The sequence below is a fragment of the Chrysoperla carnea genome, chromosome 1 (genome assembly GCF_905475395.1).
Source record: "Chrysoperla carnea chromosome 1, inChrCarn1.1, whole genome shotgun sequence".
In the NCBI taxonomy this organism is placed as follows: Eukaryota; Metazoa; Arthropoda; class Insecta; order Neuroptera; family Chrysopidae; genus Chrysoperla; species Chrysoperla carnea.
This window is the reverse complement of record NC_058337.1, coordinates 90,560,876-90,577,813: the sequence shown is the minus strand read 5'-3', so window position 1 is coordinate 90,577,813 and position 16,938 is coordinate 90,560,876. Positions and strand designations below refer to the sequence as shown.

The 16,938-nt window shown below is 28.4% G+C and overlaps 1 protein-coding gene across 1 annotated transcript; it reads left to right on the top strand.

The window, feature by feature from the left end:
* Positions 1–347: 347 nt before the first annotated feature.
* Positions 348–15,244, top strand: LOC123305962 (paternally-expressed gene 3 protein). The gene is made up of 4 exons (XM_044887805.1): positions 348–478; positions 1,032–3,014; positions 12,899–13,012; positions 14,887–15,244. Exons 1-4 carry the CDS (start codon positions 473–475, stop codon positions 14,989–14,991), a joined length of 2,208 nt encoding a protein of 735 aa, XP_044743740.1. The 5' UTR covers positions 348–472; the 3' UTR covers positions 14,992–15,244.
* Positions 15,245–16,938: the final 1,694 nt, after the last annotated feature.

Sequence of the window (16,938 nt, the reverse complement as noted above, 5' to 3'; positions counted from 1 at the left end):
ATACCAGACCCACCATAACACTCTCATTTTTCTCCATCTCTCTTTGATTCGATAAAACTCCTTATTAAAATTTAATATTATACAAAATAATATAATTATTATTAAATAATACTTATTTAATATAATTCTTGTATGCAGTATTCATAACTGGACCAATAATAATAATACCTATAATATCATCTCGCTCAGTAGTATCAATAATATGGGTGTTTCTCCACCATAATTTTTTAGTGGTGGTAAAAAGTCCTCACCTCAACTGTGGACAATTTATTTTGTGTACAATCCAAATTACATATAAAAAGACTATATATAAAGCAATGCATTTATTATATTTTGCATCAGTGTGTGAGACCCGAAACTAGACCAGAATTTTTAAGGTATTCTGGGTTAAAATTTAATTTTGTGTGTGATATTTTTTAATCCAAATTGGTGTGATTATATTGTGTATGAAAAAGAATACGTACCATAAAATATGAAGGTAAGATTGAGAAATATATGGAAGTGATTTTTTTTGCAATTTTTCTTGGAAGTGAAATTTTAGTTGAACATGTGTTTATAGTGATTGGTAAAAGTGTTAAATTTTCATTTCATAGAACTCGTAAAAAAGTTTATTATTGCTTATTAAAACGGTTTTTCTAGTGATAAAACATCGCATTTTTATTTATTCTTTTTTTATTTTCGCGTATGATTTGTTCGCTGTACAAATGGAAAGTGTTTAATCTATATGGAAACTAAAACCATAATGCTCAAATGAGCTCACAGAAGCAAAAACTCAGCAAAAGACTTGTTCCAAATATAATCTGGATATGAAATTTCCATCTAATAAAATAATATTAACATTTAACATTTCTTTTGTTTTTTGCAATGTCATTTAACATTTTTAACGAGAATTTCATATAATTTATAATATAATAATAAGCGGTAATAAACTTGAACCTGAGATAATATACTTTTTATGCTAATATAATTTGACTTTCACTTCTATAATAATGCTAGTTAATATATTATTTCTTCTTCATTTTAATTTACAGATATTTACATCAACTGTAGTACTACTCATCTTGAGCTACTCATCACACCATGTTCATGCATACTATGACCCAGACATACATCCTAGTCCAATTAAATGTGGTACTGTATTACAAGCTAATGCCCAAAAAGCCTATGTATCTTCATTAGATGCATATTCAACTGGTCCAGCAATTTCAACCTACAGTGCATCACCAGCAATTTCAACATATAGCGCATCCCCTGCTTATAGTTCATATCAAGCTAGTCCTGCAATTAGCAGCTATTCAGTAACACCTGGTGTTAAAGTATCCTCATATACCCCAGGATACTCACAAATCAGTGTCGCACAACCTAAATTGGTTGCTGGATATTCATCACCAGCAATTGCTACAGGATATTCATCAGGATATGCAACAAAAATTGCTGCTTCTTATGCAGCACCAGCTGTAGCTAAAGTAGCTACTGCACCCGCTCTTGTACAATCGTATGCTGCTCCAGCTGTATATCAATCGTATGCTGCACCAGCTGTAGCTAAAGTAGTTTCACAACCCGCAGTTGTATCTTCTTACTCTTCTGGAGCTTCATATTCTAGCTATGCTGCCCCAGCTATTGCGAAAGTAGCTGCTGCACCAGCTGTGTATCAATCTTACGCTGCACCAGCCGTAGCTAAAGTAGTTGCACAACCCGCAGTTTATTCGTCATACTCCTCTGGTTACGCTGCACCAGCAGTTGCAAAAGTTGCTGCTCCAGCAGTTTCATACGCTGTAAACCCACTTCAATACTCAGCTGCACCAGCTGTATCATCTAGTTATATTAGCTCTAGCTCATCCAAATTAGTGTCCTCACCAGCTTATTATCAATCTTATGCTGCACCAGCAGTAGCTAAAGTAGTTTCACAACCAGCTGTATACCAATCCTATGCTGCACCAGCTGTAGCTAAAGTAGTTTCCCAACCAGCTGTATACCAATCCTATGCTGCACCAGCTGTAGCTAAAGTAGTTTCACAACCAGCTGTATACCAATCCTATGCTGCACCAGCTGTAGCTAAAGTAGTTTCCCAACCAGCTGTTGTTTCATCCTATTCATCAGGAGCTCTTTACTCTGGCTACGCTGCACCCGCAGTTACGAAAGTTGCTGCTGCTCCAGCTGTTTATCAATCATATGCTGCTCCAGCTGTCTCTAAAGTCGTGTCATCACCAGCTGTAGTATCATCATACTCCTCAGGTTCCTCATATTCGTCATACTCTTCGCCATCAGTTTACCAATCATATGCTGCTCCAGCTGTAGCTAAAATTGCTGCTGCTCCAGCAGTTTACCAATCTTATGCAGCTCCAGCCATTACTAAAGTAGCAGCTGCTCCAGCTGTATACCAATCATACGCTGCACCAGCCGTATCAAAAGTAGTTGCATCACCTGCCGTTTATTCTTCATATGCTTCTCCAGCAATCTCTTCATCATACTCTTCCGGTGCACAATATGCTTCATATGCCTCACCAGCTATATCCAAAGTAGTAAGTTCACCAGCAATTGCCACATACTCTGCAGGACCAGCAATCTCAAAAGTTGTAGCTAGTCCAGCTGTAGCTACATATTCATCAGGTCCAGGTATTTCCGCATATTCATCTGGACCAGCTATTTCTGCATATTCAGCAAGCCCAGCTATTTCCACATATTCCGCCTCACCAGCTATCGCATCATATTCAGCATCTCCAGCTTTGGCCTCATATTCAACTGGCCATGGAGCTTTCGGTGCTAGACTCTTATCAGCACCTGCTGCATCACTTTCATTGACAAAAACCGTTCAATCTGCACCTTTATTAGCTGGTGGTGCTTATTTATCAAGCGCATCAGCCGCTGGACTCAGATTAGCTTCTGGACCAGGCATTTACGGTCAATATGCTGCATCTGCTCCCACATTAGCCACTTATGCTACCTCCGCACCAGTATTAAAAGCTCAACCAGCGCTTGTCAAGTCAGTCACTGGCCAACAATTGGAAAATTATGTAAGTTAACAAAATTTTATATAATTCAGAATTCGGGAAACTTTGTAATGAAAATATTACTTAAATTATCACCTTTTTAAATATCAAGAAATTTATGATCGTACATAAGTATTAGCTTTAGCTATTTAAAAAACATTGACTAATTGAATGAAATATTGAAAAAAATTTAACTAATATTTATATAAACCACCGTTTAACGATATTCAAAGGTTCAAAATTTAAAGCTTAATTTGCATATGTCTTATTGAGTGTAGGTAATTAGAAACCTCAGAATCATCTTGCGTACATATAAAAACCCAAACTTTTGATTTACCAATAACCAAAACTTATTTTCAAAGAGAGGTGAGTTATCGATGATAGGCAACATAGTCAAGTTCGTGTTCTGATTCCATAATTCGGAATATTCAATAGATAAGGTATAAGTCGATTAAAAACGTAGAAAAAATTTCTTCTTACACTTTTTTCTACAAATCCAAAAACAATAATTGAAATTATGTAATTGAATGGAAAATTGAAAATGAAATAAAAAACGGGTAAAATTTCGTATTTTACGATGTATCTAACTCAAGATATAACACGGAATCTATGAATCGCTAGCAAAAGATTATGCGTGATCTTCACATTTTGTTCTTTGAATTGCATTCTTTAGTTTTTTTCAGCTAGATATTTTATACCAATAAACAAATTTTTGATTTAGTAGATGTCAAAAATAACCGCAGTTAAAATTTATATGTTTATAATCATGTAATATTTAAATAGTAAATAACCCCCACAACTTAATTTGGTCAAACTGAAATTAAGTGTTTTACGTACTTTTGGTATTTAAATTAGCACCTAAGAATAGTCGCTAGGACTACGCACTTCCTTCATGACAAATGTGTTCCTTTAAATAGTTGGTGGGCACCTAACTACCCACTCCTCGTAAAAGAAAAATGTTCGATTAACTGATCTACTTTAAAATTTTCTTTAAATATTAAAAAATTAGACAGATGCAAAATTTATAGGAAATTAATTTAAGGAATTTAAAATTATGTAAAATTAACATACTTTCTTGAATTAACCGCCTGAAGTAATCACTACAAAAGTTAATAATATGCATAGATTCGATTACGTTGATAAGAATATATATCATTTCACACCTCTCGGATTATGATATTCAGATCATAAAAAGTGAATGTAGTTTTTTTTTTGCTTCATGAATCCAATAAACATTTTTGCATAAATTTTTTATCAATTTTTCATTAAGCTAATTTTCTTGTAATACGTTTATAATCAATAAAATATGAAATATAAAAGCCATGACACCAAATCAAGAAACACTTTTGCATTAAAAAATACCTCTAGATTGATATAAAATTTATTTAGATATATAAATATATTTAATATTTACAAAAAAAAAAATTAATCGTAACGATTGAAATTAAACGTACATAATATATTTTATTTCATTATGTAACCAACATGTAAAGTGGTTAATAAGGTGTGTCGCTTTCTGTATTTAGAGAAAGATACATATTTTTGATCTGTCTGTCTATCCGCCTGTCTGTCTGCCTGTATAATAATATTGGACGATCGACCAATGTCCACCAATAAATAAATTATAAATTTATTTAACCGTATGTAATATGTAGCCATAAAACTTATATTCACAAAAATCTGGGTCAATTACTTGTATATTTTACATATTAAAATATGATTCAGAGACAATATAAATAAAGTTATTTAAAAAATTATCTAATTTATGGTAATTTTTCAAGAAATTCGATTTATTGGTTATACTTATACAAATCTGGTACCATAATTTAAAAATTGACAAATTTATTTATTTTTTTTAATTAAAAAAGGTTATTGACATTTTTATGAAATTTTGAAACATCATAAAGTACACTTGAATTACTCAGAATAATTAATTATTGCCCATTATGATCAAGTTTATTTGTGTACCTTATCCTAAATGATTTGAATTGAATTTAATAAAAGGGATATTAATGATATAAATAATTTTTTTAAGATTAATGAACATTGATAAATTTAAACCGACTAGAGCTGAATTTTTCCCGACTTACTATTATTTTAATAGTAATCTACACCTTAATCTAGAACTTTAATTTTTTTTTTCACAAACTAAAGAGAAAGGTCGTTTCTAATTTTTTATCTGAGAGCTTTCAAAGAAAAAATTGTTTAGTTTATTTATTAGTATAGTTTACAGTAGTAGTGTATAGTTACAAAAATATTTCAAGTAGGCGCTAAGCTAATATTTTATGCTTACAATAGGGTGTATTAATTCGTTAAGTATTTTTTAATTGTTTTTAATTAAACAACAATTACCGGCTGTAAATACTTAGTTTCGAGAGTCATTCATTCTTTTACGATAGAGTAGTTATTGTGCCTTTATGGTTGCTCATAGATACCAAGACTTCAAAGAACTCCTCACTAAAGTCTTTTATTGACAACTGGCGATTGCTCATTGCCACCGAGACTTAGAAAGTACCTCAGCAATTATAGAGTATCTCAAAAAGAATTGTGGGGTTAAACAGTAATGATAGTGCTAGGGATGTTTCCGTGCCAGACGATATCAAAAAGCGGCCATGAAAACGTTAGGAACTTGCCAATTTTTAAATTTTATTAGTATTTATTCTTTTAAGCTAGGTGTCTATAGTAGACGATTTATAATTTGTATTAACCGCATGATAATTTTATTGTATACAAGGTGACCAGTTCTTAACGCTTCACTTAAAAAAAATACACGTATTCAATCACTTTTAATCTAGATTATTTTAAGCGAAAAATATTTTCAAATGGGTCATAATATATTTCTTTGTAGATTTTTAAAAGTAGTTAAGCTCCGGTGAACAACCAATATTTTTTATTTCAAAATTAAGTGTGATAGTCCAGACCTAAGGCTTGCTTAAGAGTTGGAGTTCAGTTTATATAGACAATTTTTAAAAAAATACGATAATTTTGACATGAAAATGAGTTAGTTTGAATGTTTATTTTCACATTTAAAAGACCATAACTTTCGTAAAAAAGGAAGGGATTTTAAAAAGTTACTTTGAAAATTTGCAAAAAAATATAGAGTGGTCCATTTAAAAATCAAAAACTGAATGCTACATGCTTATTTAAACATAACGCATAGAGATTGACAATGTTTCGTTTTGCGTAAAAATAAAAAATGGCACGCTATTCTAACCTACATACAGCAGACAAATCGTCGAAAAACACGAAAATCGAACACACGATTTCCATGAATTTGACACTCGAGTCACAGTTAAAAACTGCAAATTTCTATATTATCAAACTAAGATATCTTTAGCTAATCCCCAGAAAGGTAGAAAATAATAACCATGTAAATTTCGCTCCATTATAGCCTCACTGTCAAATATCAAAGTTAAAAGCGCCAAAGATATTAAACTTCCATAAGAAATTAAATTTTTTAATACAAAGTATAATTGTTTTGAAAATTGTTCGAGAAAAGAGTGCTTCACTATTATACATTAATTTTACTTTTCTGTTCACTTTTCCAAATAGCATCAATTATTCAGCTATACAAATCCTCATATTTTTAACAATTCCACAAAAATTATTTTATTTAATTCTTTTGGATTATTAAGCACTCGACGTATGTATAGATCTCGAACTGAAAATAATCTGAGTTGATATATGTATGTCATTTTAAACACAATCTCATATCGAATACGGTAGCTTTTTAAACCATTTGAGGTTCTCAAAAACGTGATGTCAATTATTCCCCGAAATATATACATGAAATATTTACAACATTCAGTCACATAAAAATGATAAGTTGCTATTAATTTATCATAATTTATCATAATTAAAATAATTGATTCGAAATAAATGAAAAATATAAATATTTTAAATTCTTATTCTATGTAGATAAATTGCATAGAATTTTACAGGTAATTAAAATTAGATAATACCTACACTAGTGACCTACAAAAGTATTTTGTGGGTCACTCACTATCCTACAAAATTGATTCACTTTCGCCTAAAACAGCTACAAATTATTAAATTTTGAAACGGCTTAAAAAATACAATAAATTATAATTATGATGTGTTTAATAAAAATGAAATTTATTTAAAAATTAGCAAACAACATAGTATGATTGATCTATTATTATAATTTTATTTTAATATTTTAATGGCGTTGACTGATTTTATATACACATTAATAACCTGTTAATTGAGTAAATTTTAATTCTTTACATTTTATCGTACATACAAAAGTTAAAAAAAAAAAAAGGTTTTGAAAATAAAGAATGAACATGTCGCCTTAAGGATTATTATATATAGACAATATATATAATTTAATTTATTATGATACTCATTATATAACAATCTATGTCTTAAATAATACATTTATATATTTGTACAGTATGATTTAAAAAAAAAAAAAAAAACTTCTATCTGTGTATACCGGGTGTGTTGATTGTAGAAAACATTTTCTTGTATTTATGACAAGAGTATTTTAGACCTTTCGCATCTGAGTTTCTTCAAAATTTTGTTCATAACAATGAAACGTATTTGAGTCGTTTACTCTTGAAAATAGCAATTTCTTTTGCATATATTAAAAATTATTATATTTGTTATAATGAAAGTGCTGCGAAATAATACAATTTAAAACTGCAGGTAAAATAATTCAGAGAATTAATTTCAACGCTCCTATAATTTTATCATTTATTAGAACACATCTAGGGAAAAAACAAACACATAATATGGAAATAGTTTTGGGAGCTGCGATCACGACGAAGATACCAGTTGAACAAACAGGCAGGCAGATGGATGTTTCAAGCTTTCTTTCTTTTCTCTTTTTTCATGGAAGTCAAAAGTTATTACAAAATATAGTTTAATGAAGCTCTTACCATTCGTTCCATTTACTTATTAAAGTATTACAAATATTATTTAACTTTCTTCGAATTAAATTTTAATTTATCTGTAACTTTCAACACTTTTTAACTCATTTTTCTCGAATCAACTGTCGAACCGAACAATGTGTTTTAAAGCTTTAAGCCTTTACCTTTTGTTATCGTTCTTGTAATCACGGTCACCTATAACGCCCCAGGCGTTAAAAAAAGGAACTTTCCCAAAAACCTGAATTCAAATTTTAAAATTACCGATTTAAAATGTTAATTAACTCCAAATTCTACCAACAATATAAGACAGAAATTTTTTTATCGGCGAGATTTTATGAAAAATTGTTGAAATAAATTAAGGATACCAAGACGGTGATATATGAATACCCTGGTTTTGCGAATAATAGATAAATATTATTAGAAACAAATACGAATTCATTGTTAGCAAAATACAATGAATACATTTAAATTGGCAAAATTAACAAAGCTCAGTCAATTTCTTACCCATACGTACTCAAATATTTCCCCAACTAACCAATAGTGTTCTAAAAAGAATTCAAATCTCTTGGTACATTATACTAAATATAGAAAGTGGGTAAAAGAACTAATAGACTAAGAAAAGTTGTTGAGAAATTTAAATTAATTACTATATTTAAAAAAATTGGTATTAATTTCCTGGAAAATACTAAATTTATGGAATAATTAAAATATAAACAGAAAATAGTCGACATTATGAATGCAAAACTCCAAGTGAAATATCATTAACTTCCGTATACAAATAAAAACAATCTCTATTTTCTTCATAATGTCTAAATAAAATATATTAACAATTTTTAAAAAATGACTTAAACAGACACGAGTTAGGACAGTTAGTTAGTTGTTAGTCGTTATCTAACTGGACAATATATTAAGATATAATAAAATACTAGAAATATAATTATTATTTATTACAAACGATATCTACGACTATTGATTAATTTCATTTATCATGTTTTTAAAAACTAGATTAAAAATTACCATAATTTCTATAAATGATAAATTAATTATTTTTTATTTATTTATGTAATGTAGCAAATAATATTAATATTTAATGTTAATATTAATAAACGAGGATTAATAACTATAAATATTTTATTAGTTTAAATACCTTGCAATTATTTTTTATTGCATGTTTCTCAGATCTAGGTGTTCTTTTTATGCAAAATGTTGATGAATTTTAATTCATTTCACAACATTTAGTTCGTACACTTTCTTGTTCATGTATAAAATTCCTAAATAATTTTAGTTTATTGATTACCTTATCATTAATTTTTTTTATTAAAAATCTTGCTTGATCTGTTTCCGCAACTAAATACAAACTAATTCAATAAACATAATAGTATGGTCTAAATTACAATATAGCTCCATTTGAAGCTGACTCTCTCACTCATCTATACAAATTCTAACGAACTTCTAGACATGATAGAAAGGTGCGTTTTTCCACATTCGACGGGGAATTGCTTGAAACTAAAGGGAAAACTTCAACCTTATTTATTCCAACTCCCCGAAAAATCGGAAAAACCGTCCAAAATTATTATTTTCTGTACCATACATGCTTGAGAGATGAAATTTTCAGTAATCGATCCAAAATAAAGTCAAATTAACAGACTTTATAGAAATAACAGAATACTTAGAAAATTTTCATTACCCACATCCTCCAATAATGCAGTTTTTTGCATTTGTCATTATCCACCCCCCCCCCCCGTGTTAAACTATCGGGGAAGATCTTCGGGGGGAAATTTTTTTACCGAAATTATTCTGTGACGCGAAGCCGATGCTGAAGGCCGCTACGGGGTTCTTGGGAGTAACCTTTGCGAACAAAACGAGTAGTAATAATAGTATGGTATAATGGTATAAGAGTAAGAATTAATGACTTTTATTGGGGCCATTGTAAACTGATTTGACGCTTACACATCAAAGTAATACATAAACCTTAAACGTGTTATACAAAAAGCTAATTAAACTAGTTCAATAATGAATCCAGGATAGTAAATATTGCAATTCATTTAGTCAATTTTACTCCGCAGTGAAAATTTAGCGATAAATGATTTACATAAGCTTTAAATGAAAATATTAAATTAACCAGATATTTTTGCGGAAAAAAAAACTGTTAAATTAATATTTTTCGCTCCATAAACTTACTAATAATAATAATAATAATAATAATGGGGTTTACCCTCCGTTTCTCTGGCATATATGCCTATAACAGAGGTTACACACATCATTATTTGTTAATGTTCTTATCCCAGCGACGACAATGTGATCAATTCTACCGCCCCCATGAATTATAATTAATTCCATCAACTTACTATAAAATGCCCAATTTGTTATTTTATTTTTTAAGATTATAATTAAAACCCAAGTTAGGAACCCGTATTGAATTATTTATTATTTTTCGTTTACACACTGAATAATTCTATTTTTTCAGTAAGCCAGACAAGTTATCCTCCATAGGGTAATAAGATCTATCACAAATTTAGTCGAATTATTTACAAATATTTTTATGAAAGTAGAATTACAATTGAGAGTTGTCAGCATATGTTTTTCATAAAATAAGATTTTCAACATTTGAACACGTTTGAATCGACATAGAAATAGATAATATTGAATTACTTAAATAAAATTATACTAGTTTTTTTTTTCTATTTTTATAATAATTTATATAAAATCAAATCATATTTATAGCAACAAAAAAAGTGGTTATTTGTATAGATAAATGCAAAAAAAAAAATTATCTTTTACAAGTTTATTTTACATAAATCCATATTTAAATGTCCTTTATTATTCAAGGTACTTGTTCAATACCTTTACTTACTTAAGTAAATGTCTAGGCTTTAAAAGGTACAATGACATTTAAATAGTAATTATATCATTAAATATGTTTTAATACAGTATGTTTATTGTTTCTTGTTGTGTATTACTTTTCAAAGAAGATACTGAAAAAAATTAAGAGAATGTGTCGGGTCATATTGATATAGCTAGGTACCTTCTTGTCAGCAAGTTTCATTAAGCAAGAAAACAAGCAATATTCATATATAAAGCCCAAATAAGAGCTTTATTCAGAACATAAAGGCTTACACACTCATGTTAGTTATTTGATCATTTTACTAAATTATTTCCCGAAATTAAAGTTTTTTTTTATTCCATTTATTTAAAAAACTCATTTCCATGTAAAAAGGATGTTAAAGAAATCAATTTAATCGGCGCGAGATACATCTCAATCGATATCTCGGTCTTTAGAAACGTAAAAAGGCTGCTCTTGCTATTATACGTCTTGAGGTTAAAAAGGGTACTAGACATTTTGCTTGACTATAAATCAACTACTACTAATGAATCAAACAAGTTAGGCCCTAAAAACGTACTTATAACATGATAGCTTTACAACCCAATCGTTGCTTTTATTTTATGTTAATCTGGTTAAAATTTTGGCTCCACTGTTATACTTTTGAGTAACTAATTGCTGCACATAAAAAAACATTTTAGAGATTAGTTTTTTTTAAATGAATAAATTATTTACTCAAAATTACGTTTTTAAATCAGAGCTGGAAATTTTTTTATAAAATTTGATCATATATATCTCTATAATTAATTTCCGAACAGGTAAAATAATTTTATTATTCAATCAAATCAAAATTTTATTTAAATAATGACTCATTTTTAATTTTTTCATTCTACCTAATTACTTTAATATATTTTAATTAGTCATTAGTTGCAGGTATTTGAAAGTTAAAATTTACTGTGAAACAACAAATTTAGATCAATGATTTTAACGAATTTTCTATGAAAAATATAGCAACTGACTTTAATAAAATTATGTGCCGTGTAGGTACTTAAAGTTCCTTAAAAACTTAAAATTATAATCGGTCTAAGAATCTCTATCTTAATTCTTAACCCTACAATATCACTTTCACCATTCGCCTGGTGTATTATCCAAACAATTGATGGATTTGTTTGTTAAGCCTTCAAGACTATGTGTATATGTAAATTTAAGGATTTTTCTCAAGCCACAGTAGTTTAATATTCTCTTTGTTAAACAAGGCTCATTTTTAGCTTAGAGTCTAGATTACTTTAAGTATCTATGTGTACATAGTGTCGAAGAAAATCGCTATTCGCATCTGTCAGTCTGTCTATTTATCCGCAAACTCCTTCTAAACCACGTAACGAATTTTGAAACGGTTTCCACCATCACGTAGATAATTTTTTCCGGAAGGTTAATACATCCTAATTATAATTTCGTAAGTAGTGTAAATAATAAATCCAAAAGTTCTAAACATACATTACCTTTACGTACCTACCGAAGTTAAGAAGCATTGGGCTCAGTTAGTACTTAAATAGGCGACCGCTTGGGAACACCGTGTGCTGTTGCCTTACATGTTTTTAGATTGTCTTCTCGAATGTAAGTGCCTACTTGAAGGATAACCGTATAAATATTGGGTGGTTCATTTTTAGGTTGGTGCGAATATTTGATGTTTTTCCGTGCGAAATTATACCCGGTGTCTATTTATATAAATAAACTAATTTTCTGAATTTTCTCACTTGTTGATTAAATTATTCTGTTTTAGTAAATGTCTTACAATATATCATTAGACCTTGAACACTTATCAGATCAATTATAACTAATAGATATACTTACTCTTATAACAAATCAATTGATTGGCCATACCTTCATACCTTGACCTAATTATGTTATTTATAAACATAAATAAAATATTATATTTAAAACAAAAGTTTATTTTTTAAATGTCCAGTTACCATTTAAGGATAAAACATCGAATTCAATGATATCAAACGATTAACAAAATACTTATTAACTACTATAAATTAGTTTTGTTTTTAAACAGCGTGAAATTTAAAATATATTTATTTATAGTTGATGAATCTAATATTAAGAATGAGATATGCTAACTAGAAAATATTATTAAACTAGATACCTATACTGTTTATGACTAAAAAATTTTTTCAATTTATTTTCAGGATTTCCATCCACGATATGCCTTCGAATATGGTGTAAATGATCCACACACTGGTGACATCAAACATCAAAAAGAAGAACGTGATGGTGAAGTTGTTCGAGGACAATATTCTTTGGTACGTAATAATAAAATCCTTCAAGTGTAGCTTTTGTTTAACAAAATTTCAGCATTTATGATCGAAAAAAAAGCATTTTATTAAAATATCGGCCGTACCACTAGTTTAACATTAGACTTTCTTTTTGTATGCTCATCAGGACGCTTTACACACTGCCCAAATGGCCGACACAATCATACTTATCTACACACTGCACAAAGCGCAATCTTTTGTTTCGGTAAAAATCACGTACCTGATTTTGGTTCTTCTATTTAAAAACTTTATTGCATAGTTAAATTTTCTTGTTCTGCTGGCAAAATATAGGTTTTCTGCTACTTGATTTTGAATGTCCAACCTAGTTAATCTTGTTTGAGACATTGTAGATCGCAGGTATACATTTTTATCAATTTTTAGAATACGCAGTAACATCCAAATGTTGGGATATAACTCTTGATATTTAATGTTTAGACATTTGTTATATAACTCTTGATGTTTAATGTTTCGATAGGTGTTGCTAAACTGTCTACGAGATAGTGTTGCAAGCCAAAAACTTTATCGCACAACGAATCTCCATCAATATCATATTTGAAATTGACCGTTAACTTTTTTTGCAGTACAGAACAATGTCGCATTAGTTCTTTATTTTGATTATTTTTAATGTAATAAATATTTATATCATCCCACCCCTAAAGCTGCTAGTGAACATACGGTTGGTAAGTTAAGTAAGCTTGCAATTACTTACTTGCCGTCTCTACTACCGGATATCACATAGGAAAAGGGCAATTCGAATATAACGAACGATATTTGGTTTTGATACTTCCTAAAAATTTTTACAGAGCATAAACTACAATTTGAAAGTGTACTCTTTATAAATAGTTTGAAATTTAATTAACAAATTATGAATTAAGAAATAAAATATAATAACTATTAGTTTTTTTTAAAGGCAGTTTAAAAATAATAAATTGAATGTCACATTGCGTGTTTCGGAGCATATACCAATCAATCAATAATTTTGTTACATAATAATACAAAAACAATGTAGCCAATTATTACCTTTCAATAGAATAGAATTACAATCATTTTATTTTAGAGTGAAATGAATAACTGAAATAAGTAATTTAAATTTATTGAATAGAAGAAAGTAATTAATCTTTTTATTTAAAAAAAAAATGATTAAGTAATTTTTAATTTTATTTCTTGTGGTATCAACTTTCTTGGTAGTATTTTTTTTATATTCAAACGACAAATTATTTTTTATATAATTCAATATTTGGTGAAAGCTGTATACAAAAAAATCAAGCCTTTTATACAAAATTGTCCTGGCGCTCATACATCCTTAAATCTATAATGGAAGTGATAAAAAACTAAATTAATAATTATAATCTTTTTTATTCTAAGCCATACCTACAAACACAACTTTTCACTGCACCAAAAAGAAAAACTTTTCCCGCAAGTCCTATCATGAGTATCCATAACGTTCAAAAATTTGGAATCTATTTTAACTCTCGTTATAATCCCATATAAAATAAGTTTTTTTAAAAATAAGAGTTGTTATAGTCTTACACAGAAGTAAATAAAAGAAATACCCCTTGAGACCAAAGAAGTAAGATCATGTAGTGTAAAATTTAATTTTGTTAATGATACAATCATGTAAGAACCAAATTTGGTATTTTTTTCAAATAAGGCTCTCTTAATACCAGATCCCACGTTTATATTTTTCATTAAAAATTACTGTCTCGTTTCATTTAATTAAGCAACATTTAAAAAAAAATTATATTTCAAAATTTAATTAAAAAAGAAGTTGTTTTTCATTTCGGCTTATATGTAACTACAATTTTTTTAATAACAACTTTTTTTATAAAATTAAATTTATCATAAAATCTTTTCATTTATAGGTTGAACCAGATGGTACAGTAAGAACTGTTGACTACTATGCTGATTGGGATAATGGTTTCCATGCCACAGTTACCAAATCTGGCAAATCAATTCATAAAAGTTAAATAATTTAAATTGAACGAGTACCCGCCGAGTATATCGAACGAAACATCTCAATTTAGAACGAAACAAATATAATATACATATTTATATATTTAATCAATTATTATTTCCAATATAATATATTATACTCATTAATTCGAAATAAGTTTGACGAATAAAAACAAAAGCATTAAACGCTTAATTCAAAATGTCACAAATTCAGATCTCTCATGAAATATGTCAAACTTTGCTACATTTTATGTTCTTACTCAATTAAATTTTTAACTTAATTTATTATTATAAATAATATTATTTGTTTATTCTATTTTTCTAATTTATTCCTTATTTTGCTATTTTCTTTTTATCTATCTATCTATCTATCTATCTAATCTATCTTATGTATATAAATATTTTCATTTCAATCATCTATTATTTATTTTTCATCTTAAATTTTTTTATTTTCTTATTCCATTTTATGATTTTCACAACTCTCTTGTTTTTTGTTTTAGAATGAATTTTTATTCTCTTTTGTCTTTAAATATAATTTTTATGTATGTACATTAAAAACAAAGCAATACCCACTTTTTGTATTAATTAATAATTATTATTTTTATTATTAATTTACATATTTTATATAATTTTGTAATGTGTGATAAAAAAAACTGATTTAAAATTTTTGTACATTTTATGCATATTTTATTTTTCTGAAATAAACAATTACCAATTTTTTAATTAATTACTTATTTTTAAATATTGTATTTTAAAGGGTTCAATAAAACCCTCCAGCCTAAAAATTTTAAGATACCTATATTCTATATACCTATTTGTTTCTCGAATGTTTGGACTTCTCCAACGATCTCCTTTTTTTCAAATAAGTTGAATTTCATTTTGTTCATTCCAACTATTTGAAGGGTTTTTAGAAAAGAAAAATGCGTTACTGTATAGCAGCCTCTTAAATTGAGCCAAAGTGTTGAAAATCGACATGTAAGTTGGGTTAGTACGGTCTAGATTGTGCCTTTTAAGAATATCAACATCCCAACCACCTACTCTATTTTTATACCACAAGATCTCTTTTTTTTTGAGGTTTTTAAGGCTTTGCATACTTTCATAACTTTTCGAAAGTGAACTAGAGGGTTGAATATTGGTATGTATCCACATTAAAAAACCAATTGAAAAATTTTTACGAAAGTTTTTAATCCTCAAAAAGCATCAAGCCATTTAGGCTATTCGCACCGTGCGTAAGTTTAATAGGAGGCGTTTCCATGGTAACGATACACTACTTTAATTATAGAATTGTATGGATGCATATATAATTGTATGGATTGCATTTATGACTCTTATTGAAAATTTAATATTAATGTCTCACAAATTTAAATAAATAATTATGATAATTTACATTTGAAAAATAATATTTGTGCAATTTGATTTCATATTTTCACAATTTTTGATGCATTAGGTTTAATTAATTAGTGTTTTTCAATAATTTTAATTTGACATTTTCTATAAGATTAACTTGTAAAGAACTGCAAATTAATCATAACGGCCTTCTTTATCGCCAAAATTTCACTTGAAGCGCTGGCATCGATTTTATTGTCCCTACCATGACTACGCAAACAACGAATAGAGCATGCCACAAAAATACACAAACATACCCTCGAAAAATATAACCCTCCTATACGATTTGATTCGATTTGATTCAAATGTTAGCGACGATTTATTTACAGATTCTAAGAAATAAAATATTATTCTTCGCAATATCAACAAAAAGATTATGTACAATCTTTTATAAAATATTATAAAAACAAATATACAAAAGTTTTAATTCTGAGTTCAAAAAATTCAATCTATTTTATCCAGCAAAATTGAGCAATTGTTACAACACATATAGAGTGCATTTTGCCTAACATACAAAAATATCAACTTACACAGATAAGATAAGATACGAGTAAATGATATAAATGAAATTGTCG

What these genes read in the sequence shown, in the direction of transcription:
- LOC123305962 (XM_044887805.1), top strand. An exon ending in GCCAACAATTGGAAAATTAT is followed by an intron (nt 3,015 to 12,898) that starts GTAAGTTAACAA and finishes ATTTATTTTCAG; the next exon opens with GATTTCCATCCACGATATGC. An exon ending in TTCGAGGACAATATTCTTTG is followed by an intron (nt 13,013 to 14,886) that starts GTACGTAATAAT and finishes TTTCATTTATAG; the next exon opens with GTTGAACCAGATGGTACAGT.